The 27,013-nt window shown below is 44.0% G+C and overlaps 1 protein-coding gene across 4 annotated transcripts in view; it reads right to left on the reverse strand.

Annotated features, from left to right (window-relative positions):
• Positions 1 to 27,013, reverse strand: part of ELMO1 (engulfment and cell motility 1) — an 805,215-nt gene that overhangs the window by 553,106 nt on the left and 225,096 nt on the right. For 3 of the 4 annotated variants that reach the window (XM_029589501.1, XM_029589503.1, XM_029589502.1), the window contains exons 7-9: positions 20,188 to 20,357; positions 17,492 to 17,527; positions 732 to 831 (exon numbers count right to left, since the gene is read on the reverse strand). In XM_029589501.1, the coding sequence (XP_029445361.1) occupies positions 732 to 831; positions 17,492 to 17,527; positions 20,188 to 20,357 (306 nt within the window). The remainder of the gene's footprint in view (positions 1 to 731; positions 832 to 17,491; positions 17,528 to 20,187; positions 20,358 to 27,013) is intronic. The other variant, XM_029589504.1, reaches the window with a different exon arrangement.

The following is a 27,013-nucleotide window of genomic DNA, read 5'->3' on the forward strand; positions in this document are numbered from 1 at the left end:
GAATGACTAATAGGCCCATGAACATGCATGTGCATGTTGCGGGTGCTATTAGTTTCGGGGTGGGGGGGGGTTGGCTGCGCATTTTCGACTCGCTATTACCCCTTACTGTATAAGGGGTAAAAATAGCGCGTCGAAAATGTGCGACCAAACGAGGGCTAACAGTGCATTCCGCCAGAGCGCATTTTACTGTATCGGCCCACAAATGAGCCAGCTGCCTGCATCATACTGACTTCTCCTTTCTCCTGCACTTGGTATATAGAGGGAATTAACCCATTGTGATAAGTTCATAGATGGCTCTGCACCCCCGGTCTTCCTTTATTTTAAAATTTGGAAGAGAGACTGGTGGAACTTTCAGTGCTTCCCTAGCTCCACTTTTGACACATAAGTCCTCTCCATGTCCACATTGCCTGCCTCGTGGAAGATGGTGCCTCTCACATTTTTCTTAATGTAGGTGTGCCTTGGGCTTGAAAACGTTGAGACGCAGGGTTAGGGACAAATTGGGTGTTCTTAGCAACAATAAGAGCCTTCTTCAAAGTAAGCCAGTTCCCAGCATGTCTGGGTCTGAAACTTGCTATTCAGCAAGAAAGATCCTTTCACCAGCTGTGAAATAAGCCTCTGATTTCTGAATATAGCATTCTTTATTACGATGGAAATATTGCATGGTTAGGAGGAAGGCAAGGGCAAAAGAACTACAAATCTACTTGACAATTCATTATAATGAACAAACTTACCTTTTTAATGAATGCAACTGAGAACATATCCCACGATACGATCCCGTGATCCATCAGCTCAACGAATGCAGTCAGTGTAAAGGACAGCATCTCTCCAAAGCTGGAATACACAGGATTCATAAACATTACAGCAGGTAAGGAGGCAGATGAGACACCATGAAGAGAAGGATCAGCAGGTGGCCTTTTAGAAGGGCGAAATAATAAAGCCAGGCATACATTAAGAGGTGGAAGCAAAAGAAGAGGAGACCGTGCAACAAAGATATCCTCAAGAGCAGGACATAAACACCAAGCACTAGCACCTGAAAGAAAACGTATTAGTAATGCTACTCAGCTCTTGAAACTGCCTCTTTCACCACACACATGTATGATCACAATATGCAAAATCACTTCCATTATCAGTTTGGTATTGGAACAAAGGGAATGGATGCATGAAAACCTTTTTTTTTTTTTTTTAAGGTCCAACGGCTGATCTGATGAATTCTGCAAACTCTTATATGTTGCTATCCTGCTGTAATATTCAGATTCCAAGACTATTCTGTGCCAAGCTAATATTTTTCAAGAAGAGTAACGCACAAAAGGTCTTCTGGTTCAAAAAGGTTTTAAACAGTACTGAATGTATGCAGGCAAGATGCAGAGCAGTAGGTTCACATATTTACGGCACAGCAGTCATTGAAATCAAATAGCTTCTACTAAAACCTTGGGTGACCAGCATTGCATTTCAACACTGCACCAGGAATCCGTTTCACAATGCAAACTTCAAAGCATCTAAAGAACATGAGATGAATCTATTCCCTCCCGGCTCCCTCACCCCCCCCCCCCCCCCCCCCAACAGTAGTGGTTCTCAAAACCTTTTCTCTTTTAGGATCTAGTTTTGAGCTAAAACAAAACAGGACCCGCCACAAAATAAAACGGTTGCAAATGAAGTCAAAAGCTTTCTACAGTGTAAATGTGATACTACTACATGATATATTCCTGTCTCATACTTCTGATTTTCCTAGCTGAGTGTTCCCCTCCAGTTTGGGAACCTCTAATCTATCACCTTTCCATCACTTTCCTTGGTACTGCGATTTTCACTTTAAATTCAGCTCCAATCAGCCCAGCTGGCCAGAAGCATCATTCAGATTTCCAACATAAGGAAGGTGAAAGCAATTACAAGCTTCCATCTCACGAGAAGCACTGGGCTACACTCCACCTCCAGGATTTTGTTTTTGGTGAGGATTGGGGTGGGGCAGGACAGTAACCAAAAGGAGGGGGGGAGTGGGCAGTCTAGGGGCACATAGGGCCCTCCCCCCTAGAAGCTCTGCAGTTTTAGATGCTCTGAGATGCAATCTGCACAAATTTTTTATATGCAATCCAAGGTTTTGCAACATGTAAGTAATATAATTAAGAGCAATATAAATAATAGTAATCTAAAAACTTAGAAGGACAATTTTTCACAGACATTTTTCCCTGTGAAATTCTAAGCATGAGGCTGGCTTAGGTGGCCAATGCTGTGCACTGCCATGCAAAAGCTCCCTGGTTCAATCCGTGATTCAGGTTTCCACTGCCTGGAATCAGCTGGGGCTAAAGAAACTGCAGAGACAACAAACACAGCTCCAGAGGATGGGAAGGCAGCAATGCATGAGGGTGTCACGATCATTGCTTAAAGTTGACCATCCGGTGGAAGGAACTCGGGTGCATTGCACCCGGCCCAGAACCATCACCACAGTGACCAGGCTACATATGCTGGGGGGTAGGGTATGGGGAATTAAATAAGAGAAAAATCCCTGGGGAAGGTGCAAATAAAAGTTCATGGTGCCAGATCCCAGCTCCGATTCCAACTGAACTGGCAGTACACAAGTACAAAAAAAGAAGGCAGAAACAGTGGGACAATAAAAAAAAAACAGTCCTCAGCATGCAATATCTCATCAGGAAGGTTTACCCCTATTGTAAATGAAAGCAAAATTATTTAAAGAATAGTCTTAGTAGTTTTTCCACATATTCCAAAATGGCCCTTAAAATAGCTTTGGAAAGTTGGCCCATGGATGACCAAATATTTTGGACACAGTGCTTTAGAAAATAAAATCACTTTTCTAACTTGTCTTTCTCTGGCTCAAATTTGTTCTATCCTTTCTTCATTGTCCTTTTTTCATTCTTAATGTCCACTATTTTACTGTTTGTTCATTACATTTATTCTTCCATCACCATACATACCTTTATCTTTAAAAGTCTCTCTCAAAAATATTCAGCCTTATCTGCAAATCTCACCCTCGTCAGCCTGTCACCTCAAATATCTTGGCCCCTTTCTTCCAATCTCCTTCCAGCTTCTCTTCTCTCCTTTTTCAGCTGTTTTTTGTTTTTACAAAATGACATTTGAGAGGACATTTTGGGCAGGTTTTGCTTCTCACCAGCAGAGGGCCTCAGAGGGTCTCATGGACCGCAAGGTTAGACCTCCCAGCATTATGGCCTTCAGCTTAAACACTCTGGTTGGACCTCCCGACTCTATGTCATGTTCATCCTGCTGGAGGCCATGCTGTTCCTGTTTGGACCTTGTTATATTCCAACCTCACAGTATGCATACTGCCAGAGCTTTTGAGTCTAGTCATGGTCCTAGTCTTGTTCTTTGACTCTGGTCCCGTGAGCACTAATTTGAGGCCTTACACTGGCCCTACTCGCAAGCCACAAATTCTGTGTCCTTTATCCAGTTTAGTTCCTGTTAGGTCCTGGCTTTGTTTTGTGTTTCCTGAATCTTGTTTTGTTCAGTGGGTGACTTTCTATTCCTTGTTCCTGTAGCAACTTAGCCCTACTCTTGTGGGCACCTTTCAGTTCCTGGTGTGAATGTTCCCTGTCTATGTCCTTCTGGCCTCTAGCACCCGAGAGTTCAACTCAAAAGGAAGGTGGCAAGTACAGGTAGAAGGCTCCAGTATCTGTTCATGCTCTGGCCAGCCTTGTTGGCATCCAGCCCTGGTAGTATGTTCTGCCATCAAGCTCTGGCCAGATGGACTCCACAGAGTGTGGCTAGATTCTTTTCAGATCACGACTCACACCAGCTCAAGTATTTAGCACACCAAAGTTTTGAAACTGTGAATCAATTATGTTTATCCAGTAAAACTCCAGGAGAATGGTCTTGTGGTTTTTGTTTTGTAATCAACGATATCACTGTCCTAATATGAGTAACTCTTTAAAATCTCCCACTCAGTTTTTGGGTTTGTTGGGCAGTTTTGGGACTGTAAGGCAGGATGGCGAACTCCAGTCCTTGAGGGCTGCAAACAGGCCAGGTTTTCAGGATATCCACAATGAGCACACATGAGAAAGATTTGCATCCAATGGAGGCAATGTATGAAGATATTTCTCATGCATATTCATTGTGGATATCCTGAAAACCTGGCCTGTTTGCGGCCCTCGAGGACTGGAGTTCGTCATCCCTGCTGTAAGGTTTGCTTTGTAAGAAATACGGCAACTGTGGCAAATTGCATCACTTGTCACACTTTGAATCCACTTCTTGATTCACTGACTCCTGCTCCAGTAGCTTTAGCAACTCCACTTCGGGCTGTTCCAGCCACAATCTGCTCCAACAATTCTGACTCTGTTCCTAGCTACTCCAGTTCCAGAAAATCCAGTTCCTGTACCCACGAATTCAGTTCTTGCATAGATAACTCTGGCTTCTATAGCTCCAGACCATTCCAGCCCTGGCTGATCCAGCAATTCCATTCCTGGCTACTTTAGTTTCCATTCTGGCTCCAAGGAATCTGGCGCCAGCCGTCTTCACAGCCTTGGCTCCAGTTAATTTTGTGAAAATTCTCCCTACAGCTAAGGTTCCTGCTCCTGTGAATCCAGTTTGGGTTATCTTGGAAGGAATTGATCCTGAAGAGGCCCTGAATGACATCCTTCAGAACCTACACCTGGCCGTCACTAGAATTCCAAGAGAAGACCCTACATCATACTTAAGGTTTATATGTTAAATAGGACCTCGCTCTACCTGGGCCAGAGAATCTGGATTTATCCAGACATAGCAAGGGATACCCAAGCCAGGCGGAAAAAATTTATTATTCTAGCAAATATTGCTAAAACTTATGGGATACGAATTGTGATAAGGTTCCCCTGTAAATGTGTGATGTGGGTGAAGGGGAAAAAATATATTTATTATGAACCTTCTGATCTGGAAAAATTCTTAGAAGGGCAAAGGGCCCAAGGTGATGAGGAAAGTAATGTTAGCCAGCAATAACTGTTTGGTTTGGAAAATTAGCCTGACATGTTTCTGTTATTATATAAGAGTATTAATTTTTCCTTAGAATTTATGCTCATTAGCAGTTCCCCAATATTGTTTGGTAATTGGAAAGGGGAGATTTGTTTTATGTAATGTTAAATTTGAGTTGCTGGGAAGTAATCAGAATTATGTTAACCCCTTTCCTTGAAAATAATTTCATTGTATGGAATTATAACAAATGTTTTGATTTTACTTTGTGAATTAAAATCAGAAATAAAGAATTAAAAAAAAAAAAAAAAAAAAGAATTCCAAGAGAAGACCCTACATCATACTTCCAGTGCAGCTTCAAATCAGCTCCAGCACTAGAGTTTCCAGCTGCCACTCCAGAAGAAAATCTGCTCTCAGAAGTTCCAGACTTTAATTCAGAGGAGAAGCTAGTTTAAGAGACTTTAGATTCTACCCTTTTTGGAGGGGGGAGGGGGCAGGTGTCCTTGTAGTAGCTGCTCCTGACCCCGGGCCTGATTCTAACCCCATTTTTGCATGTGATCCTGAGGGTTCCTGGGGACATCTGGAATTCACGCTTTTAGATGGGGGTAATATGAGGACCTGTTGGCCAGTTCTTGCCTTCCACCAGCAGGGTGCCTCAGTGGGCCTCATGGACTACCTGCTTAGTCCTCCCAACACTGTGGTGTATGCTTCTTAGACACTTTAGTTGATCTTCCCTACTCTGTGTCATGTTCATCCTGCTAGAGACCATGCTGTTCCTGTGTGGACACAATTATATTCCAGCTTCACAGTATGCAAGCTGCCAGAGCTTTGGCCCTCTGCCCATGGCATAAGAGGGAAGTAAACTAGAGGATATAAAGTAAAGGTAACTAAACTTTGTTTGCTGCACCTCACTGCCTGATTCACTAAGGCTTTTCTCCCATTCTGTGTCTATGGGAAAATACCTTGATGAATAAGGCCCTCGAATACAAATGGGAGAGAGGTGCCCATCAGTCGCAATCTAAGGAGTTAAAGGATTTAAGAAGAGTCAGGGAATGTGTGAAAACTGGGACTGAGTTCTGATAAATTATTGGGACTAAGTTCTAACCACCTACAGCTAGGAATATAAATTGGGAAGACTAAAGGAGGACTGAACTAACTTCAATCTGATAACTCTAAGTAGTTGGCGTAATTGGGAAGAATGAGGAGGAATCCAGTGTAAAACACTAGTGCTTCTAAGGAATTGAGAAACTTTGCTAAACTAGTGAAGTCACAAGTTTATTATCCTTCTTGCTCTTATTATATTTATCAGCAAAAGAAGTTGGAAACCATCCTGCTTCTCATTGTGTTTTTTTGGATAAAAAGACTGGGATGATTATCCATGCTGTGTACCAAGGACAGAGAAGGGCTTGTATTGCAAGAAACAGGTAGAATAACTCTTGTTCACCCCCTCGTGGAATCCTGGAACTTAGAACGTTAATGCTATCCATGGAGAAGTAGAGAGAGGGTGTAGAAAGGCTCCATTCCTTTTTTCTTCTATGGGCTCCTGGGTGCCAGCTAAAGGATCCGTGATGCCCAGGGGTTACACTTAAGCCTAAGGCTTTTTTTCTTCTTGTTAAACTTCTCTAATTCCCACTTTCCTACAGGGTTCATTTCAAAGCTCAAGTCTTCATCTACAAATCCCATTTGTAGCACTGTTCCTGCCTACTTTTAAGCTTATTATAGCATTCTGCAAACCTCTGCACTGTCTCTGTTTTCTGGATATCACTGATGCCCTAATGAACTGTGACATATGACAGACTCCAGTGCAATATCAGCATCTCTGAAATGGAACCAAGTATTTCAGAAAAAATCCAGCTCGACTCTTCAAAACTTCATGACTCCTCTTAACTCAAAATCAATTTAGTAGGGTTAACCACCTAAAATCCTGGTTTACTTTTTTTCCCTTGGTTTGGGCATCTCCTCCACCTTTGCACCATTAACAAAATTGTGTATACATTCCTGACTTAAATTCACTTTATTATTAATAATAATAAATATTAATAAGAAAGTAGAAAAGAGGAAACAAAATACTGTCTGTTATTCAGATAATATACTTTCCCAGCAGGTGTCACTATTTGGCTGTGCCATGGAAGCAAGTTTCAAATCTGAAGAGAAAATAAGGGTCCATTGTTTATTTACAGAATGTAAGGAAAAGTAAAATATATAACAATACTTCACAAGGAATATCTGCCTTCTTCAGAATAATAGTTGAGAACCACCACCAATGAATTTCAGATAACAGATAAAAGCACAGTATATTAATCATGCAAAGAGAAAACATAACTAACAATAAATAAGGAAATCTAACAAACAGGCACATGCTAGAGTCTCTGATATGAATCAGATTTTGCTTAGAGGGTTAATAATTCAAAAAAATCTGCAAGCCTGTAAGCAAAAAATGAGCTTATTGAATAAAATCTGAAGTAAAACGTGTTTTGTCAGGGTTATGCAACATCCCTAACAATAGGCAAGTAAACAGCAAATGAAATTGTTCAATGCTTGCACATACTAGCGCGCCAATTACTATGCAATTTGATAAGAATCCTCCTTGAACACACTGAAGTTAATGGTTAATTATGTCTTAAAATATCTGAAATTACTGATAGAACTCTACTATATACCAAAAATGTTCTATCTGATTTTATGAAGCTAGAGAGGATGAGTTAAACTAGAAGACTAGCACTGTGAACTAGAGATGTGATTCAGCCGAACCTTTCGGTTCAGCCTTTGTTATCGGCCCGCCGCAGGAAATTTCATTTTGCCGCGGTTCAGATTTTATTTTATTTCGGCTGCCCCCCAAAACGAAAACGAAACCCACCCCAACCCTTTAAATTTAATTAATTACAACCCCCCAAAACTTTTCTAAAGTCCCTGGTTGTCCAGCAGGGGTCCCAGGAGCGATCTCCTGCTCTCGGGCTGTCGACTGCCAGTAATCAAAATGGCGCCAATGGCCCTTTGCCCTTACGATGTGACAGGGGGTATTGGTGCCACTGGCCGGCCTCTGTCACATGGTAGGAGCAATGGATGGCTGGCGCCATCTTAAAAAATGGCGCGGGCCATCCATGCCCTTACCATGTGACAGGGGCTATCAGTGCCATTGGTCGGCCCCTATCACATGGTAGGAGCAATGGACGGCCGGCGCCATCTTAAAAAATGGTGCGGGCCATCCATTGCTCCTACCATGTGACAGGGGCCGACCAATGGCACCGATAGCCCCTGTCACATGGTAAGGGCAAAGGGCCATCAGTGGCATTTTGATTAATGGCAGCTGACGGCCCAAGAGGGGGAGATCACTCCCGGGACCCCGCTGGATCACCAGGGACTTTCGGTAAGTCTTGGGGGGGGGGGTCGGGAAGGGGGGTTGCAATTAATTAAATTTGAAGGGTTGGGGGTGGGTTTGGGCTTTTGGGGGGTTTTTTTATGTGCCCTTTCTCCCTCCCGCAAAAAACGATAAGAAAACTCACGAAATTTTGTGGGTTTTCCTATCGTTTTGTCGGCCCCCCCCCCCCCCCAAAACGCAACGAAATAGGAAATATCTTTATTTCCTATTTCGTTGCAAACGAATGCACATCCCTACTGTGAACTGAAACTTGATATTCTGTAACAGAGCTGATGTAGTAATGTGGCAATTTAGTATGCATGAGGGTCATGGTTCCACATACAGAAGATGGCTTCCTTTTAGCACAACAATGTGATATGCAATAGGAGCTGGTATTACATTCAGCACAGAATGTAAATGCTAGCTCTACCTACAAGGTGACAGCCAAGCATATTCTTGTTGAGATCGCTCTGTACCTGTTTTTCCCTGCTTTGATGCAGGTGGTTCTATCTGTGTAAAGAAAGCTCCTGAAGAAACTTGTGTTAATAGTACAATCTTTATCTACTTCTTCTCATTCTGGATGGCGAGATAATATTTTGATGACGAGGACAGGATGTGTCCCTTCAACCAGCATGGGAGTAAAAAAGAGTTGGAACTGTTTTTAAGGTGGGATTGCAGAAGAGAGGTTTTTTGACGCTAAATAAGGGAAGAAAGCATACCCAGCACCGCTAGTTCCAACACCTATGTAGGCAAAAAGAATTGAAAACGACAATCAATGACACCGATTAGAACAAAAGCACTTCATTCTGTTCCTGCTGAAGGAAAACCTTAATGCATGAATTGACAGCAATATTTCACCAGAATTTTTTTAATTTTTTTTTTAAAGTCTATCCCATTCCCAAAGCAGACAGAACCCATCATTTCAGTGGAGAAACCATATGGAGAAAAACACATCTGTGGCGACCACAAGGCCTCAATTCATAAAGCCTGTTAGGTATATCACAGAGGATCTCAAAGGGAGTGGCAGGGATTGTAAAGCTGAGCAAGTGGTATATAAGGGCAGTATGGCCTTTTCTTGCTATCAACGTTTCTATTCTGGATCATCCACAAGGCAGCTGCTGAAAACAGTACTAGGAGAAAACACTGGTCAGTGTGGATTCGGCATAGGCCCAGGGCTCAAATTCAAGGGGGAACCAGGGGAAACACAATTCCCAGGGTTAAGAGAAAGAAAAAAAAAAAGGAATCCCCTTGTTAAACCTTTGCCTCCCAACACTACATATACAGGAGCTGCAATCATAATACACCTAAGCAGTGAGCAGTACTCATCATTATGGTCACTGTGTCAGCACTTTCAGTGCCTCACCTTCTTCAGGGAATATGTAGGTTTCTGGTAACACTGTACAGTCCTGCCGAGCATAGGGGCCAAAAAGTAACTTATTTTAAAGGCTTTAGCTCAATGATCCCAAGCACTGATCGCTCTTTAAGGGGCTAATGCAATACAGTGTGCATCCATTAGAGATGTGAATCGGAACCAGAATCGGTTCGGATTCCGGTTCCGATTCACATGTGGTTTTTTTTTCATCGGGCCCGATCGCGGTTTTGTTTATCGGCTGCGCCCAAGCCGATAAACAAAAAATCCACCCTGACCCTTTAAAACTAAATACCTTAACTTCCCCCACCCTCCCGACCCCCCAAAAAACTTTTTACAGGTACCTGGTGGTCCAGTGGGGGTCCCTGGAGCGATCTCCCGCTCCCGGGCCGTCAGCTGCCACTAATCAAAATGGCACCGATGGCCCTTTGCCCTTACCATGTGACAGGGTATCCATGCCATTGGCCGGACCCTGTCACATGGTAGGAACACTGGATGGCCCGCGCCATCTTGTGCTCCTACCATGTGACAGGGGCTGACCAATGGCACCGGTAGCCCCTGTGACATAGTTAGGGCAAAGGCTATCGGCGCCATTTTGATTACTGGCAGCCGATGGCCCGAGGGCAGGAGATCGCTCCCGGAACCCCGCTGGACCACCAGGGGCTTTTGGCAAGTCTTGGGGGACCCTCCTGACCCCCACAAGACTTGCCAAAAGTCCAGCGGGGGTGATAAATTGGAAAGGACAGGGATCCTGAGGATTAAAAGTCTTCTTAATCTCCATATTCATCTCAACAGCCGTTTCTCATTAAAAAGGCAAAATGCATTCCAACCTGGATTCACCGGTCTTATTTCCACTTTTTCAATTTCCTGTTTACCCTTCTATAACTTTTTAATCTGAACCTGAATTCCTAACAATGAATCCTTAAAGTATCTAGCCAAGTCAACACATGAGGGCATAGATACCGCCTCATTAATAATCCGCGGAGACATAAAATTCTTAACTATCTAAAACAAATCTAAGGGTCTGTTCATAGAATTATTCAATTATGCAGAAAAATATTCTCTCTTAACCAATTCCTGCACATCCCTATATGTCTAACATATCATTATACTTAATTTTTAGCACTTCAGATTTTTTCCTGCGCCACTTTCTTTCCACACCTCGTATTTCTTTATTTCCTACAATAGTTCACTATTAAACCAGGGTGCTATATGCACCCTACTCTTCCTAAGAATTACTCTCTCAGGTGCACTTTCTTCATAAATATTCTTAAATATTCCACAAACATATGGAGTCATCCGGCATGCATAAATTACCTTTAACTGTATTCAATTTAATCTATCATCTGCTCCATATCTGGATTTGACCAGATTAACATATTTTCTGCTCTATTCGCCAAACTCTGCTTGACCAGACTCAATTGAAACTGATTCAAATAATGATCAGACCAAGGAACATTAACAACCTCCTTAACACTATATCTTTACTCCAAACCGTTTCTGACACTAAAAGCAAGTTTAAAGTATGACCTGCCAAATGGGTAGGGACCTTAATCAACTGACGCAACCCTGTCACTGATATAATTTCCTTAAAAGAACAGACAGCAGATATTGAATCAACTTCATAATGCAAATTAAAATCCCCTATAACAATTAATTGTTTAAACCTCAACTCCAATTTCACAACCATTGATGTTATCGACTGTATCACAGTCACTGAAAAATCCGGGAGTATATTTATTTTATATTCTGCCAACTCCAAATCCAAGGCGGATTACAGAAGAAAACCCAGGAGTGGGCCTTAAAAATAGTCCCTTTACACTTAACTGGACAATCCATTACCAACCTTTCATACTTCACAGTATTCTCAAGAACACCAACACTCCCCCCCTTCTTCTTCTATCTACACGAACTGAACCCATGAAGCTGTACCCTAATGGACACATTCTGCAGCAATAAGGTATCAGAATCTAAGTGCCATGTTTAACATTGGAGCAATGGTACTTCCTCTCCAATAACTAGCATCAGGCCCTCTCCACTAGGTATTAACATGGATTAAAGTAGGACTAGACATCCATCTGCAGAAACACAAGATGCCATTGATGCTAGTACACTATGCTCTGCATCTTACGATCCAGCTCCTCCTCAAAAATTGCCTATGTCAACATAGCCTGGGAGGCCACCTCTTCATGGGATATCAGGTGTTTCGACCCTCAGAGACTGTTGAGATTGCATACAGGATGAACACTCTTCCATGTGAGAATGCTTTGGGGGATTTAAGGCTGCTGATAGAAAATCCACAATCCCAGCATCAACGGAGACCGATGTCTATGCTTCCTGTCTTCACACAATGTCTGACATTGGAACTCAATAATGCTGGTACCAAAAGGCTGCACCTTTCACTCTCTTTGGTTGGGAGGAATCCTCTCTCTCAAGTTCTGTCTGGTGCTCAATGTCGAGGGGTTTCAATGCCCCTCCCTCAGATATCGATGTAGCACCAGCAGTCTGTGCAGCTCCTGGGTCCCATGTCATCGATACAGATGGACCAGTATTACTTTTCTAGATCAAGCCGGGAACAACAACCCCTAGGGGTTATAGTCACATACAGCACACACCAACTCGGAAATTGTGATCAACCCCCAGGAAAAGAACTCATCTATCATGGGGAGCAATAATAAATAAGACCACACAGGTACTTTTTAAAGCCGCTAATTTTTTTTCTTCTGGGGCACTGAACAAAAATTTGGCACAAGTGAACTCAAATGATTTGATGTTGGGTGAACCATGACCAATATTGCCTCAATGCACTGGTACCAGTGAACCATGCAGTTACTGAAATATGTTTCTCGTATTTAGCACCAAATCAATGGAATGTCTTGCCTTTGTTACTGTGTTTAGAGAAAGTTTGAAAAATTCAGAAAAGGTCTCAAAACATGGTTGCTCTCCAAGATTTTTGAGAGGTAGTTTACCCTTTGGTCCATTTATTTATACTCAATCAAAAGATTTTATTGTATTTTAATCTTGGTTATGGTTTTATTTATGTTTTTATGCTATATTTTTTTAGGTGATTTTGGGTTTATTTTTAAAGATTTGATGTATCAACTGTATTATACCATTTTATTATTTGTATTTAATTGTATGATTTCTTGATTACATGTATTCTATCATTATAATAGTATAACAACTTGATTATCAGTAAAGAAAGTCATTTTATCAAGTAAACTAAACTAAAAGTTACAAAAATACTCCAAAACCTACCTAAAGGTGACTAAAGGGGTGAGAGAAGACCACGGAGTCCCACAAATTATAATCTGTGCACTACTAGGGAGCAAAAGATTCCCTAACACAAGAGAGAGAAAAACCTACAATCGAGGGCTCCATGGAAAAGATGAGATGAAAGCAGATTCGTGTGAACGCATGCAAGTATAGCAGGCAGCATATGCCTAGTAAGGCATGCTCAAATTTTCTATAAACTTTAAAGTCAAACTTCCATGCCAGGCTCCATCTGATGTCACCCATGTATGAGTACTGTCATCCTGAAGTCCCCAGAGAATATCACTGCAGCTGCCATCCAGACCCACCCCCAACACACTGCTTGTCATGTATAGCAGCAGCAACTCCAAAAAGAAAATCAGCATGAGGTCTATTGCTTGTTCCCAGGCCCTGTTCCCGCCTCCCATACGGGAGGCGGGAACAGGGCCTGTGGACCTCCCCTCTCACATGGGAATACCCATGTGAGAGGGGAGGTCCACAGCATGAACTCTGAGCAAGTGATAGGCAGCTTGCAGGCCCTGTGCTGAATTTTCTTTTTGGAATTGTTGCTGCCAGTAAGAGAAATGATGTACAAATTGATCACAAAGCCCTATCATATCAAAAGACATACCAAAGTTGTAAGGAAGAAATCCAAACAGATCACAATCTACTGGTAGGGTTGCAGGCCAAGTGCATACTGCAAATGATGTTGCACCAACTGTCTAGTTAGAGTTTTTTGATTAATGCATATGATATAAACAGTCTGCTGATCTGGAAAATCGATTGTAAATACAGAAACCATGCGCAGATTGTTTAGAATTCAATACTCCACCATTGCCTGAAGATCAGATACTAAAAGTAATGCTAGAATCACTTCTATATGCCAATATAAGAAGTAACAAAGGATCAGGACTTTTTACATATGGAGATAATGACCCAAAAATATGCTAAAGGAGCAGTTTAGCATTTTGTCTTCTGCAGAAAAGTTGTATCAACATTCTAAAAAGAAAGCTGCACGTCTTGAAAGTTATGCATGCATGCAGCATGTGCATAAAAGCTATGAATAGATGTTATGTCTGTTGGTCTGGAATAAATGCTAAAATTTAAAATGCCATAAAGAAATGCAACGCTTGTCAAATTATGTATAATGTACCACCCACCAAAGGCAGCATTTTATCTGTGAAAATGTATATCAAACCGATAATCAAAATTATCCATCAACTTTGCATGACCATTTCAAGGACAAAATGCTTTATCGTCATCGTTGGCTTCTTCTGCAAGCAAGTTTCCCCAGACAGGATGACGTCTGCAAATGCAACCATCACTATATATTTTATTTATTTTTATATTCTGCTTTATGGCACTTCAAACAGATTACATTCAGATACTGTAGGCATTTCCCTATCTCCAGAGGGCTTACAATCTAAGGAGGTGATGCATCAAGCCATGCTTTAATGCATGTTAAACAGCGCATATCACGCGATACTGCACTATCGCAGCGATATGCACAATATATGTGATATGTTCCATGTTCGTGCCCTGGTACCCTCCCCTATTACAATGACCTTTCTTTGCATGCATGACTAATGCAAATGCATGCAAAGGTGGTCATAAATAGGCAATTTGATGTTAATATTTTATTGCGGCCAACCGAGAAAGTGGTCAGTTATGATAAAATAACACCTTTGTGAAATGCAGTAAATGTGAGGCAGGAACCCTGGGACCCTAATGCAGGTCCCAAGGCTTCCACCTCACATTTAAAGCACAGGCAAAAAAGTCCCATGACTCAACCCAGGGCCGCCACTCAAGGTGGTGAAAGAGAGAGAGGCCACATGATGCAGGAAGAACAGCAGACACTCAGGAACTGGATCACGAACAGAGTGGAAACATGGAAGAGGGGACCTCAAGTATTGGAAGGACAAAGTACAGAGGGAACTCAGAGACTGAGGTGGGAGGGGAGTATGAGAATGGGCTGGGGAACTGAAATTAAGGAGTAAGAGGTGGGCGCTGAAGGAGAGAAGGGGTTGGGAAGCAATGAGAATGGACTGAGGGGCTGTGAGAGGGATTGACTGGGGGAGGCAGGAGAGCATAAAGGAGGTGGCTGCTGGGGTGGGGTGGAAGACAAGAGAGCCAGACATCTGGAGAGTGGTAAATAGAGCAACCCAATGAGGATATGATGAAGAATTTAGAAAGGCAATGGATGGAAAAGTTGGGGAGGTGAAGAGTGGAACAGGGAGAATTGGAGGATAAGAGAGGGAGAGAGGGGAAAAAACTGAGGTAAGAGTTAATAGAAAGAGAAGAGAAATTGAGAAAGAGCTGAAAGAGCAAGATCAATATCAGAAACAAATGTAGGTGAGGAAGTAAAGAAGTCAACAGGAGACATAAGAAACCGAAAATGGAAAGGAGACCCTGGAAAAGGAATTAGGTGAAGACTGGGACTAATAAACCAGCAAGCATGTAAGCTATCCAGATAACTTTATCCGGAGAGTCCGTGGAAACTATAAGAGATAACATTATCTGGATATTCAGAAGGAAACTTATCTGGATAACTTTAGGTATGCTATTTATGTGGATTGACATGTTTGCATAAATTTAGTCATGCTCAACATGATACTATCTAAATAGCTTAACCTACCCTTGACATGTTTCTAACCCTGTCCCCATTTTGTTGGGTAATTTTGTCTGCACAAGAATTTTGTGCAGACAAAGTCACTCTAACAAAGTGAGTATGTTTTTAAAAAACTGGATTTATACATGCAAAAGCCAATTTTACCTATATAAATCTTTTAAATATGAACTTCAATGTGATTAACAAAATAAAATATTTAGACGGCAAAGGTAGAAAAAGGCATCTTATTTTCAGTTTAGTGAGTAGAATATGGCAATTTTGGTAATTTCATCTCTTATGTTTTTGTATTTTGCATAGTGCAGGAGAAAATGTGGACCAGATTATCAAAGATTTATGGGCATAACTGAGCTTATGCACGCCTGGCCTATTTTCAAATGGCCCAGCGACGCGCGTAAAGCCCCAGGACGCGTGTAAGTCCCGGGGTTTACTAAAAGGGCAGGGCAGGGGCGGAGTCAGAGGCTCCCTGCACAGCGGCCATTTGCCACTCAGCCGGTACGCCAACTTACTTCAGCCCCCAGGGCTGAAGTAAGTTTTGTAACAAAAAAAAGAAAACGAAAAAGGTAGGGTGGGTTGGGAAGTTCCCTCCGAAGCCGCTCTGATTTTGGAGCGGCCTGCGAGGGAACAGGGAAAGGCAGTGCAGATCAGAGCGGGCTCGGCATGCGCACGGTGCACAATTGTGCACCCCCTTGTGTGCACCGACCTCTGATTTTATAACATGCGTGCGCATATTATAAAATCAGAGGTACATGTGTGCACGCTGGGTAGTGCGCACATGTACACCCGCACGCACCTTTTAAAATCTACCCCTGTATGTCTTTTTCTATTTCTCCACTTTTTTTACAGCATGCAGAGTCGGGTTTCTATTTCATATTTTGTCTGCAGGTTTCTATTTATAATTTGTAGCCCTTATTCTGTATTTGGTGAGGATATCTCCATGTTTTCTGCATGTGACCAAGGAGAGGGGTTCTGTTAGCCTGCAGCTTTTGTGTAAGGATCTACAGCACTCCAATTTAATTCTCCAACAGGAGGTATATATTGGTGGTCCTAAGGCCTAGTGAAATATTTGCAGTGTTGTCTTTTCATAGGTAGGCTTATTGCATTTGAATCCTGGCTATTAGTGTACATCTTTGTTGCTGGATTTTGTATTCCTTTACAATGTTCCTGGAAGAGGAGGGAGGTGTTACTGTTACTGCGCTGACACCAAAATTTGAATATTCTTTTCTGGACATTAAGTAATAGGCAGAAAATATCCTAGTTCTGCTCTGCACACATTGTTGGGATAAGTTTCTGTGGACACAGTGTGTGTGTGTGTGTGTGTGTGTTACAGAACTGAAGATGCAGTGTATATACTGGGATTCTGTCCCATTCTGTTGAGACACCAGGCTTCACTGGTTATGTCTGACCTTTCAGCAGGAGGATGAGAGGAGAGGACAAATGGCACAAACCTAAATCAGTCATTGTTTGACACAAGAAATAGAACAGTAATGCCTCACAAGTGAATACTGCTTCAGTAATACTTGCACTAATGAGAACTGTTGCACAGTTAACCAATGTGCTGGAGGAGAAAACACAAGATTCTCATCCACACCTAGTCATATTTTCCCTACAGAGTACTGTTTAAAAAGGCCAGAGCTTGACACAAATCTAGGGCTTCCAGAATGAAGGCTCATTTCCTAAAAACAGGCAGGTTTGGGGAAAGCAGGGGTAGAGAACTGTCTTTATTGTCTGTTCACATTCTTTTGTTGGTAACACAGCTTGCAGGATTGCCTAGTTAGATTCTGTACATTGACATAACATGCACAGCCACAAGCGAAGCAACAGCACCAGAGGAAAATTTCCAAAAGCTGAAACCAAAACAGGAAATAAGTGAATGGAAATTGTTTCCCTTCCTTGGAATATCTGGTGTGAAAGGCCCAGATTTAGTCATGCAAAAACAAAGGAGGAAGTGTGCAAGGTGATGAGCCAATCAAATCCTTACCAGGGCTTCATTATCTTCTGCAATTTCTGATATCGTCTGCAAAAATTTAAAAACTTCCACGTGAGGACAGGCACTTTAAGACATTTGCACCCAACTACACACACAGACCTTGAGCAAACCTTAAGGGAAATTTATTTAAAAGAAAGCATTTAAATATCTGAAAGAACCAAACAAAAAAAAAAAGATTTTTGTTTTGTGTTTTCATAAAACCCTGGCCCCAACCTATAACATAAGAAAAAACTGCTATGGAAATAAGGAAGAAAACATGTTACAGTCACAAAAAAACACGCTGCGATCATCCAGTCAATGTATTTATTAGAACACAACACACATGTAAATACCCAGCATAGCAAAAAGATATTAACAGGATTAATCCTCCTTCCAAGAATGATGTCAGACTGTCCCACAGGTAGCAAATAAGGAAACAGAAGATAACCATACTTGGCACACAAAATACAATTTACTTGAACAATGTTTGTACATCTGCTGAAAGTGAGATACCGCAGGGGCATAGTCTGCTTCATTTTTCAGTCTCCTTGTGACAAAATTCCTTCAGATTTCCAAACATTAGATATTAATGGTTTCTGTCTCCCTATACTTAAGCACAGGACAAAACTAGTTTAGTAAGAAATGCACTTGTCAGCGCATTTTGTGATAAAAAGCAAACTACCGTCATATTCTTGTACAAACATCGGTGATAATGCAACGGCCCCCTTGGCTCTTAAATATCTATCAAACTTCCACAATTTAAAGAAGTGCAAAACTGAGGAAAACTGAACAGCATACTTTCAAATACACTTTGTCACAGAGCTCATGTCCCTGGGGTATGACAGAGCAAGAGGAGGTGGTGGAACTGCTATTTATAGGACAAACCTTGAAGGCTCAGGACACTAAGGAGTTCTTTCAGGGAGGACACACTCATTTCAATCCAAAGCCAGCACAGGGATCTGTGGTCCCCAAGCAGGCATTTTGGGGAAGGAGAGAGCAGAGAAAATGAAGAATCAAAAAAAATAAATAAAAAGTAAGATTAACTGACAGGATCAAAACCATTGGAAGACTTTTTTTTTGTTGATCTCGACCAAAGGTTCTTCAAGATTATCTTCTATATTAATCCACAACATGAGAGAGATTCAGGGAGAGGAAAAAAAAACAGTTTTGAAGTCAGTGAAACTACCACAAGTCACTCTAACCCCCTGAGGGGTTAGAGTGACTTGCCCAGGCTCACCGTGAGAACTGGTGGCTCATGGGGGTGAGAGGGGGAATGGTGTGTAAGATTGCTTTTTCCCCCCCCGCTTTAAGCATTCAGCTGGTTTTCCTTCAGTGAGATATAGCTATAGACAGCACTGCCTCATCACTGTAACTACTGCTTAGAATATGAAATCCATGAAAAGATGTCGACGATTACCTTGGGACAGAAGCAGTTTATAAATCTGGATATGTACGGCAGAACCTTTACTTACTGCCTGGGTAATGGCGCAATGAGACATTAAAGACTGAAATAGGAATATGGGGAGAAGGAGGTGATGAAATCATGCCACGAAACATACTGTATTAGTTTTCTAGATTTGCGACTTGTCTTCTGCTGGTAACTTCCACAGTCCCAAAGTTAAGTACACAAAGGATTTGGGGAGAGGGGAGATTCTATTCCCTTACTCCAGCGCAGAAAAATTAACTTCAACATAGTCAGAAAGGTTCAAATGAAAATCATAAATAAAAAGACTGCACTAGCTGTACATTACAATTTATCTAGGCATAGCGTCTTCCTTTTTCTTGCTTAAAGACATTTGGGAAAGCCAAATGGAGTTCAACAAGCAGAGATGTGAATCGGAACTGAAATCCGAACCGATTCTGGTTCCGATTCACATCTCTAGCATAAATGGTTTCGCTGTTTCTCAGCAGCCCTCGACTGCTCTCAGAATCAGCTCAATCAAAACACTGCAAAAAAAGGCAATTTCAGTCAACAGTTGTTCAAACTAAACTACAGACTGGGGCATGTCTGGTTTGCTCTTTTTTTTTTTTTTTTTAATTTTGAGTAATAGTTATTAATGCATTATCTTGTGCTGTGCTGGTCAGGAAAACCTCTCAATTCAAGTTATCAAACAGGACTTCTTTTGCCATGATTTACTAAAATGTAATCTGCTTCTCTTACAGTGCTGCATATTTCTTGGCCTGCATTATCAATGCAGTGATGTGTGGGCAATAAAATAGTGCAGAGAGGGAAACACACAGAAAGGAGCCACAGTAGCCTTCTACCTTATAATCACCTGGGGGGGGAAATGCTAGGCTGGATTTGCAAAAAACGTTTCTCCCATTCTGCGCCTTACAATTAAAAGCTGGTGTGAAGATGACACACAAGGAAGGGGGATTCTGGAGGGCTGTTTGGGATCAGGGATCAGGGGTCTGCCTTCTTCTAAGAATGATCCGAGTTTCTAAATGACGAAACTTTATCCTTTACAGGGAAAAAGACTACCATATCGTCCAGACCTATCAAAGCATCAGAAAGGAGTAACAATCTTCAATTACTGAGGATACACAGTAACGCAGGTGCAATTTTCTATCATTTCCTTTCAGCCACTAAAAAAAAAAAAACGGAGCGCAAGTAAAGGCACAAAGCATCACTTCGCACTAAAAGAGCAAGAAAGCTCAGCTTCTCAAGTTGTCATTTCCTAAAACCCAGAAAAATGTGTTTTACTTACTCTGTGCCGCTTTCAACCATTTGTGTGAGGAAAGAAATGCCATCCAGGTTGATGAATTCCTGCGCAAACGTAATATCCCGTGAGTATCTGGCCAGGTCTTTCAGTGCTTCTAACTTGGCATCCATACTGGAGGACTGGATCCTCTCATGGAGCTGTTGTGCATTTTGAGCCTCACCAGAAACAAAAACAAACACAAAAAGTAGGAGGAATCGCAGTTAGTAAAAATAAAATAAAATCTATTTTAAGAATAACAAAAATAACTACAAATTGCAGCAGCAACTGCTTACAATGCATATGAACGACATTTCCCATCTGTTTCTTTTGCTTGCCTAGTTTTTGAGTATTTGCTGCTGCCTGGGGAATGAATTGATGAGCAGAGTTAAATATCTGTGAAGATATATATTTATTTATTTGTTTGTTTTTATATACCGGTGTTCGATCTGGCATATCACACCGGTTTACAGTGCAACAGAGGTTCAATAAGAATTAGGCTTCTTATTTTACATTGTAACCGTATCATATGTAACAATGTAGTTTAGAATGAAATATGAGCAACAATATAGCTTAGAAAGAGACAGGATCAACGTTGATTTAACTGTATAACACTTATTGAATAACATAGAGTAGAACAAATTAACTGTATGACATAGAAGAACATAGAGTAGAACAATTTAGATATAGTGTAGAACAAGTTTTTTCCAGTTTTATTTGGGGAATTTTATACAAGTTTTTAGATAATATTAATGGGTAGCACTGAAGGTTTTATGATTGGTTATTTCTGTTGCTGTTATATGTTATATGATGGGTCTCCCAAGGAGGAGCCCTTTTGGTCACTAAGCAGACCCTGGCGAGGATTCTGGGTGAGGAAGGCTACTTAACGTCTATTTGGGTGCTAATGTTACATTTGTGGAATGAAAGGGGTGTAGATATTCTATAGGAGAGCACAAGCTGTCGGCTGCAGCTAAGTTCACCGTTCTGGAAAGTGTGGTATCCTGAATAGCCACTAGATGGTGCCAGGTATGGTAAAATTACACGATGCCTGTGCACTGAATAAAACATGGAAAGAGTGTTTCATGGACTCTAATGGGAAATGTCTCCTTAAGGATGGGGAGAGAGGTCCTGTACAGGGAATTTTCCATAGTATAAAAAGCCGAGTTTAAGATTTGGTGGGAGGAGATAGAGGGAGCCCATTTTGAGAGTGAGGTAGCCCAGGGTGCCTTACCAAGGAAAGAGGTCTCTGTAGAGGCTTTACCCTTCAAGGGGAAGGTCCAAGGCTGGAAGGTGTTTCCTCTCAGGAGGAAATAACCCAAGGGTCCCAGAGAAGTGCCAGAAGGTCTCACCAGCTGTGGAAGACCCGGAGGGGAGGTGGTCCCGATGAAGATTGGGGTTTGGGAAATCCGGGGGATAACCCCTGCCAGGGCTGTAAGGCACACTTAAGAACAGAGGAGACGCCAGGGTTGTAAGAAGAGATTATCTGTGCATCTGGTAAAAAGTATTAAGGTACATCAGTACGTGAAATTGTAACACGGTTGTCACTAAGAGATGAAATGGAGTAATGCGAGAAGGTGTACTGGTGACATTACATGTAGAACTGGTGTAGAAGTTAATTTTGGGAAGGGAAACATTTGAAATTATAAAAACCTGGGAAGCACTGAAAACCCCTTGGGTATTATAATTTCATTTGTAACATCTAACTTTTGGTCACCCTAGAAAATAAAAGTGGTTTCGGTTGATTATATCTGCAGAGAGACTTAACACTTGGCCCATTCAGGGGTTCAATCTTCTACGTTTTGTGTGCCCTTCCAGGGAGAGTTATATATATATATTTTATTATCCAGAAAAAGACTGCTCAGGAACATTTCTTGAAACAAATAAAATATTTAGTACCCATTTCTTCACAACTTTGGAGGACTTTTCCTGAGGGGGGGGGGAGTGTTGAATTGGGGGGGGGGAGTGTTGAATTGGGGATGACTGCCAGAGACTCCACGATGTGATCCTCTGGCTCGGGCTCTCTCTTTCTCTCTTCCACCTACCAGCTGACGTCTGGGCACAGAGCACCGGCAGGTCTTGCAGGGTTATGGGGGCCCCTGCACGGCTCAGAGCGCAGCACAGGCAGTGGAGGCAGCAGCCACCAGTCAGAAGCGCTGCTTTCTGATTCCTCCTGCTGGCCGGAGGGGAGGAGGCAATGGGTCGTACTCAGGAATGGGAGGGGGAGGAGGAAATCGAGGGATGGAAAGGGGACAGTAGGAGAGGTTCATACTGGGGGACAGAAAGGGGAAGGGGCGGTTGGAAAGGATCACGCCAGGGTACGGAGGATCATGTTGGGAAATGGAGGGGGTTATTGGAAAGGATCATGCCGGAGAATGGCAAGGATTGAGCAAGGTAGGGGAGGAGGAGGTCACACCAGGCCCATAACAGGTTAATTTGCTCCGGTTCATGTGCCAACTCCCCCCCAACCTTGGAATCAACCCTTCCCTCCCCCCCCAATGAGAATAACTGCACAAACAAAGAATCCCTACAGGCTTTAAGCAGTCAGCAGATTTCTCCTTCTGTAAGAGCTGCACTCAGCAACTTGTAAAATGTAATTTCCTTCAACATAATCCTTGGGTGCACCGACTTCAGATTTAATTTAAAGTAGTGCACTATTAGGAAACAGAATTACTGTCGGGGTTTGGCATCGTTTCCATTCCCTTATTACACATGTCCTCACTCACACTCAGTACCTCATTAAAAGGCAGTAAAGAGGAAAGAGAAGAAAATGAAGAAAAGTTGGAAGAATTCAGCATCTTTTTGATGCTTCTCGCCACTTATTTCTTTATTCAAACTCAATAAACTTTTTTTTTTTTTATCATTACAGGAATGAGTTTGGCATTTCAGTGAATCTCAGAAAATTCAGATTAGTACTTATTGGGAAAAACAAGTATCAAGTCTTGGGGACAGTAACTTTCTCAGGAGCTAACCACAAACATATTAAGTTGGTCCACCAAAGAGGTATCATCACTTCCTCCTTATTTGTGAAAATTAACCTAAAATAGACAAGGCTCATATTGAACCTCTTGGATCCTGCAGACTGAGATTTAAAGTGAATACATTTTGCCCATCAGAAAATCCTGCCCCAAAAGTGGCAAAAGCATTCAGCAAAACTGAATAAGAAGGGACGTTCAGATATCACTTTCGCTGTCCTGTGATACTTAGCCATTAGTAATGAGTCATCTCATGTCATGGACTACTATAGCAGTGGTTTGCAATGTTGCTCTCCAGGCTTCCCCAACATGCCTGCTTTTCAGAATAACCACAAGGAATATGCATGAGAAAGAAATGTGCACAAGGAGGATAACTTTCAAACAACTACGTGCAGCAGCATATGTGCGCGTATATGGCCACGCGTGGTTTTACCTCATTCTATAGCCCATGCTTTTAGCATACACTCCTATTATAAAATGGGTGTATTTTTACACCGCAACATATGCTCGTATAAGAAAATTATTTCTTACCTGCTAATTTTCGTTCCTGTAGTACATAGGATCAGTCCAGACCGTGGGTTATGTCCCCCGTCCAGCAGATGGAGTCAGAGCAAACTTCCGAGGGTGCTGACATATAAGCAGGTGCACCCTCCAGGGATCCTCAGTATCGAGAATATCAAAGCCTAGCGAAAACAACACTAGACAGAAAGTAGGATGGATCAAGCGCCAATCAAATTGTAACCACAGAACATATAACCAATGCAACTTGCAAGGAGAACTGTGAAGAACTAGGCAACCACAACAAAACATCAGAATGCAGGAGTTGGAGGGACAGGAGATAGAACGTACACGAGCAGGCGTCTGACCATTACTGAAGAAAAAAACCCGGGTGGGCGTCTGGACTGATCCTATGTACTACAGGAACGAAAATTAGCAGGTAAGGAATAATTTTCTTTTCCCTGTACGTACTAGGATCAGTCCAGACCGTGGGATGTACCAAAGCTTCCCTAAACCGGGTGGGTCCCTGAAGACCCTGCTCGGAGGACCCTGTCCCCAAAGGAACCCGCCTCATCTACCGGCACTTGCAACCGGTAATGCTTCGAGAAGGTGTGTAGCGACTTCCATGTAGCCGCGCGACAGATTTCCTGAATTGGAACATGTTGAGACTCCGCCCGGGACGTGGCCAGGGCACGCAACGAATGAGCCCGGACCCCCTCCGGGGGAGCCTTCCCGGCGCCTATGTAGGCCGAGGACACCGCTTCCTTGAGCCACCTTGCGATGGTAGTCCTAGACGCTTGCTGTCCCTTCTTGTTACCGGACCAAAGCACAAAGAGATGGTCGGACGTCCGGAACTCATTGGTCACTTCCAGGTAGCTCAGCAGAGAGCGCTTCACGTCGAGGTGCCGGAGGGCCTGGGGCGCATCTGCCGGGAAGGCCGGCAGTTCCACCCACTGGTTCAAGTGGAAGGAGGACACCACCTTAGGTAGGAAGGAAGGAACCGTTCGAATGGAAACTCCCGAGTCCGTGAAGCGTAGGAACGGTTCCCGGCACGAGAGCGCCTGAAGCTCGGAGATGCGCCTTGCTGAGGCTATGGCAACCAGGAACACCGTCTTAAGGGTGACGTCCTTAAGGGAGGCCTGTCGCAGCGGTTCGTAGGGAGCCTTACCAAGGATCCGGAGCACCAGGTTGAGATTCCAGGAGGGATAGGGATGTCGCACCGGCGGCCGCAGGTGCTTGACTCCTTTGAGGAAGCGCGAGACGTCCGGGTGAGACGAAGGATTGGGATTTCCCGTGGTACGAGCCAGGGAGGCTAGAGCAGAGACTTGCACACGCAGGGAGTTGTAGGAGAGACCCTTCTCCAAGCCCTCCTGGAGGAAGGCCAGGACCTGACGGAGCGAAGGCGCCGTCGCGGAGGCTCCATGTCCAGCACACCAGACCTCAAACACCTTCCAGACCCGTACATAGGCGACTGAAGTGGAGGTCTTACGTGCCTTGAGAAGAGTGTCTACCACGGTTACCGCGTATCCCTTGCGCAGGAGACTCTGCCTTTCAAAAGCCAGGCCGCGAGACAAAAGTGTTCCGCCTGGTCCGAAAATACCGGACCCTGATGGAGTAGCCGCGGAAGGTGTGACAATCGCAGAGGTCCGTCCACTACCAGGTTGAGCAGGTCCGCAAACCACGGGCGCCGCGGCCATTCTGGCGCTACCAGAACGACCTGCCCTGGATGATCTTCTATCCTTCGCACCACCTTGCCCACCAGAGGCCACGGCGGGAAGACGTACAGCCGAACATGAGGGGGCCAGGGTAGCACCAGGGCGTCCACTCCTTCCGCCCCGTGGTCTCTTCTCCGACTGTAGAACCGCGGGGCCTTTGCGTTGCCCGACGTTGCCATGAGGTCCATGGAGGGAGCTCCCCAGCGCCGGGTGATGAGCGACATTGCCTCGTCGGAGAGGACCCATTCCCCCGGGTCCAACGTCTGCCGACTCAGGTAGTCCGCCTGAATATTGTCCACGCCTGCGATGTGGGAGGCCGCCAGGCGGTCGAGGAACCGCTCTGCCCAGGCCATGAGACGGGCCGCTTCGAGGGCCACCCCCGGGCTCTTGGTGCCTCCCTGTCGGTTGATGTAGGCTACCGTGGTCGCATTGTCCGAGAGAACCCGGACCGCACGTTGCCGGATGAGAGGCAGGAATTGGATGAGCGCCAAACGGACTGCTCTGGTCTCCAGGCGGTTGATCGACCAGGACGCCTGTTCCTGTGTCCACTGCCCCTGAGTTGAGCTTCTGAGACACACGGCCCCCCAGCCGGTCAAACTGGCATCGGTAGTGACTACAATCCATTCCGGCGACTCCAGGGGACAGCCCTGCGCCAGGTTCCTGGGGTCTAGCCACCAACGAAGGCTGAGTCTGGCCGCCGGCGGAAGAGGTAGTATCGCCTGATAGTCCTGCGAGACCGGTTTCCACCGCGAGAGTAGCGCCATCTGTAGGGGCCTCAGGTGTGCAAAGGCCCAAGGCACCAGGTTGATTGCGAAGGCCATCGAACCCAGGATCTGCAGGTAATCCCTCGCTATTGGGACCTGGAGAGCGGCAAAATGGAGAATTTGTTCCCTCAGCGACTGGGCCTTGTCCGGCCGCAAGAAGACCTTGCCTTGAGCTGTGTCGAAGCGTGCTCCGAGAAAGTCCAGCTGCCGAGACGGAAGGAGACTGCTCTTGCCGAAGTTGACTACCCAGCCGAGAGACTGCAGAAATTCGACCACCCGGTCGACCGCCTGCTGCCCCTGAGGGAGGGACTTCGCTCGGATGAGCCAATCGTCCAGGTAAGGATGTACTAGAATGCCCTCTCGCCGGAGCGCAGCCGCCACAACCACCATGATCTTGGTGAATGTCCTGGGTGCCGTTGCCAACCCGAAGGGGAGGGCCTGAAACTGGAAGTGCTGTCCCAGAATCTTGAAGCGGAGGAGGCTGTGATGGTCCGGACGTATCGGAATGTGTAAGTAGGCCTCCGCCAGATCCAGGGAAGCTAGGTACTCCCCCGGATGAACTGCCGCTATTACCGAGCGGAGGGTTTCCATGCGAAACCGTGGTATCCAGAGGACCTTGTTGACTTCCTTGAGATCTAAAATGGGACGAAAGGATCCATCCTTCTTGGGCACCACGAAGTAGATGGAATAATGACCCGAGCCCACCTCTCCGGAGGGGACGGGTGAGATGGCTCCCAGGGCTAGGAGCCGGTCCAGGGTGCTTTGTACTCCCAGGCGCTTGTGACTTGACCCGCAGGGCGAGAAGACGAATCTGTCTTTGGGGCGATGCCGCAAATCCAAAGCGTAACCGTGCCTTAGAATATCCAGGACCCATTGATCCGTGGTG

Source organism: Rhinatrema bivittatum, chromosome 2 (genome assembly GCF_901001135.1).
Source record: "Rhinatrema bivittatum chromosome 2, aRhiBiv1.1, whole genome shotgun sequence".
NCBI lineage: Eukaryota > Metazoa > Chordata > Amphibia > Gymnophiona > Rhinatrematidae > Rhinatrema > Rhinatrema bivittatum.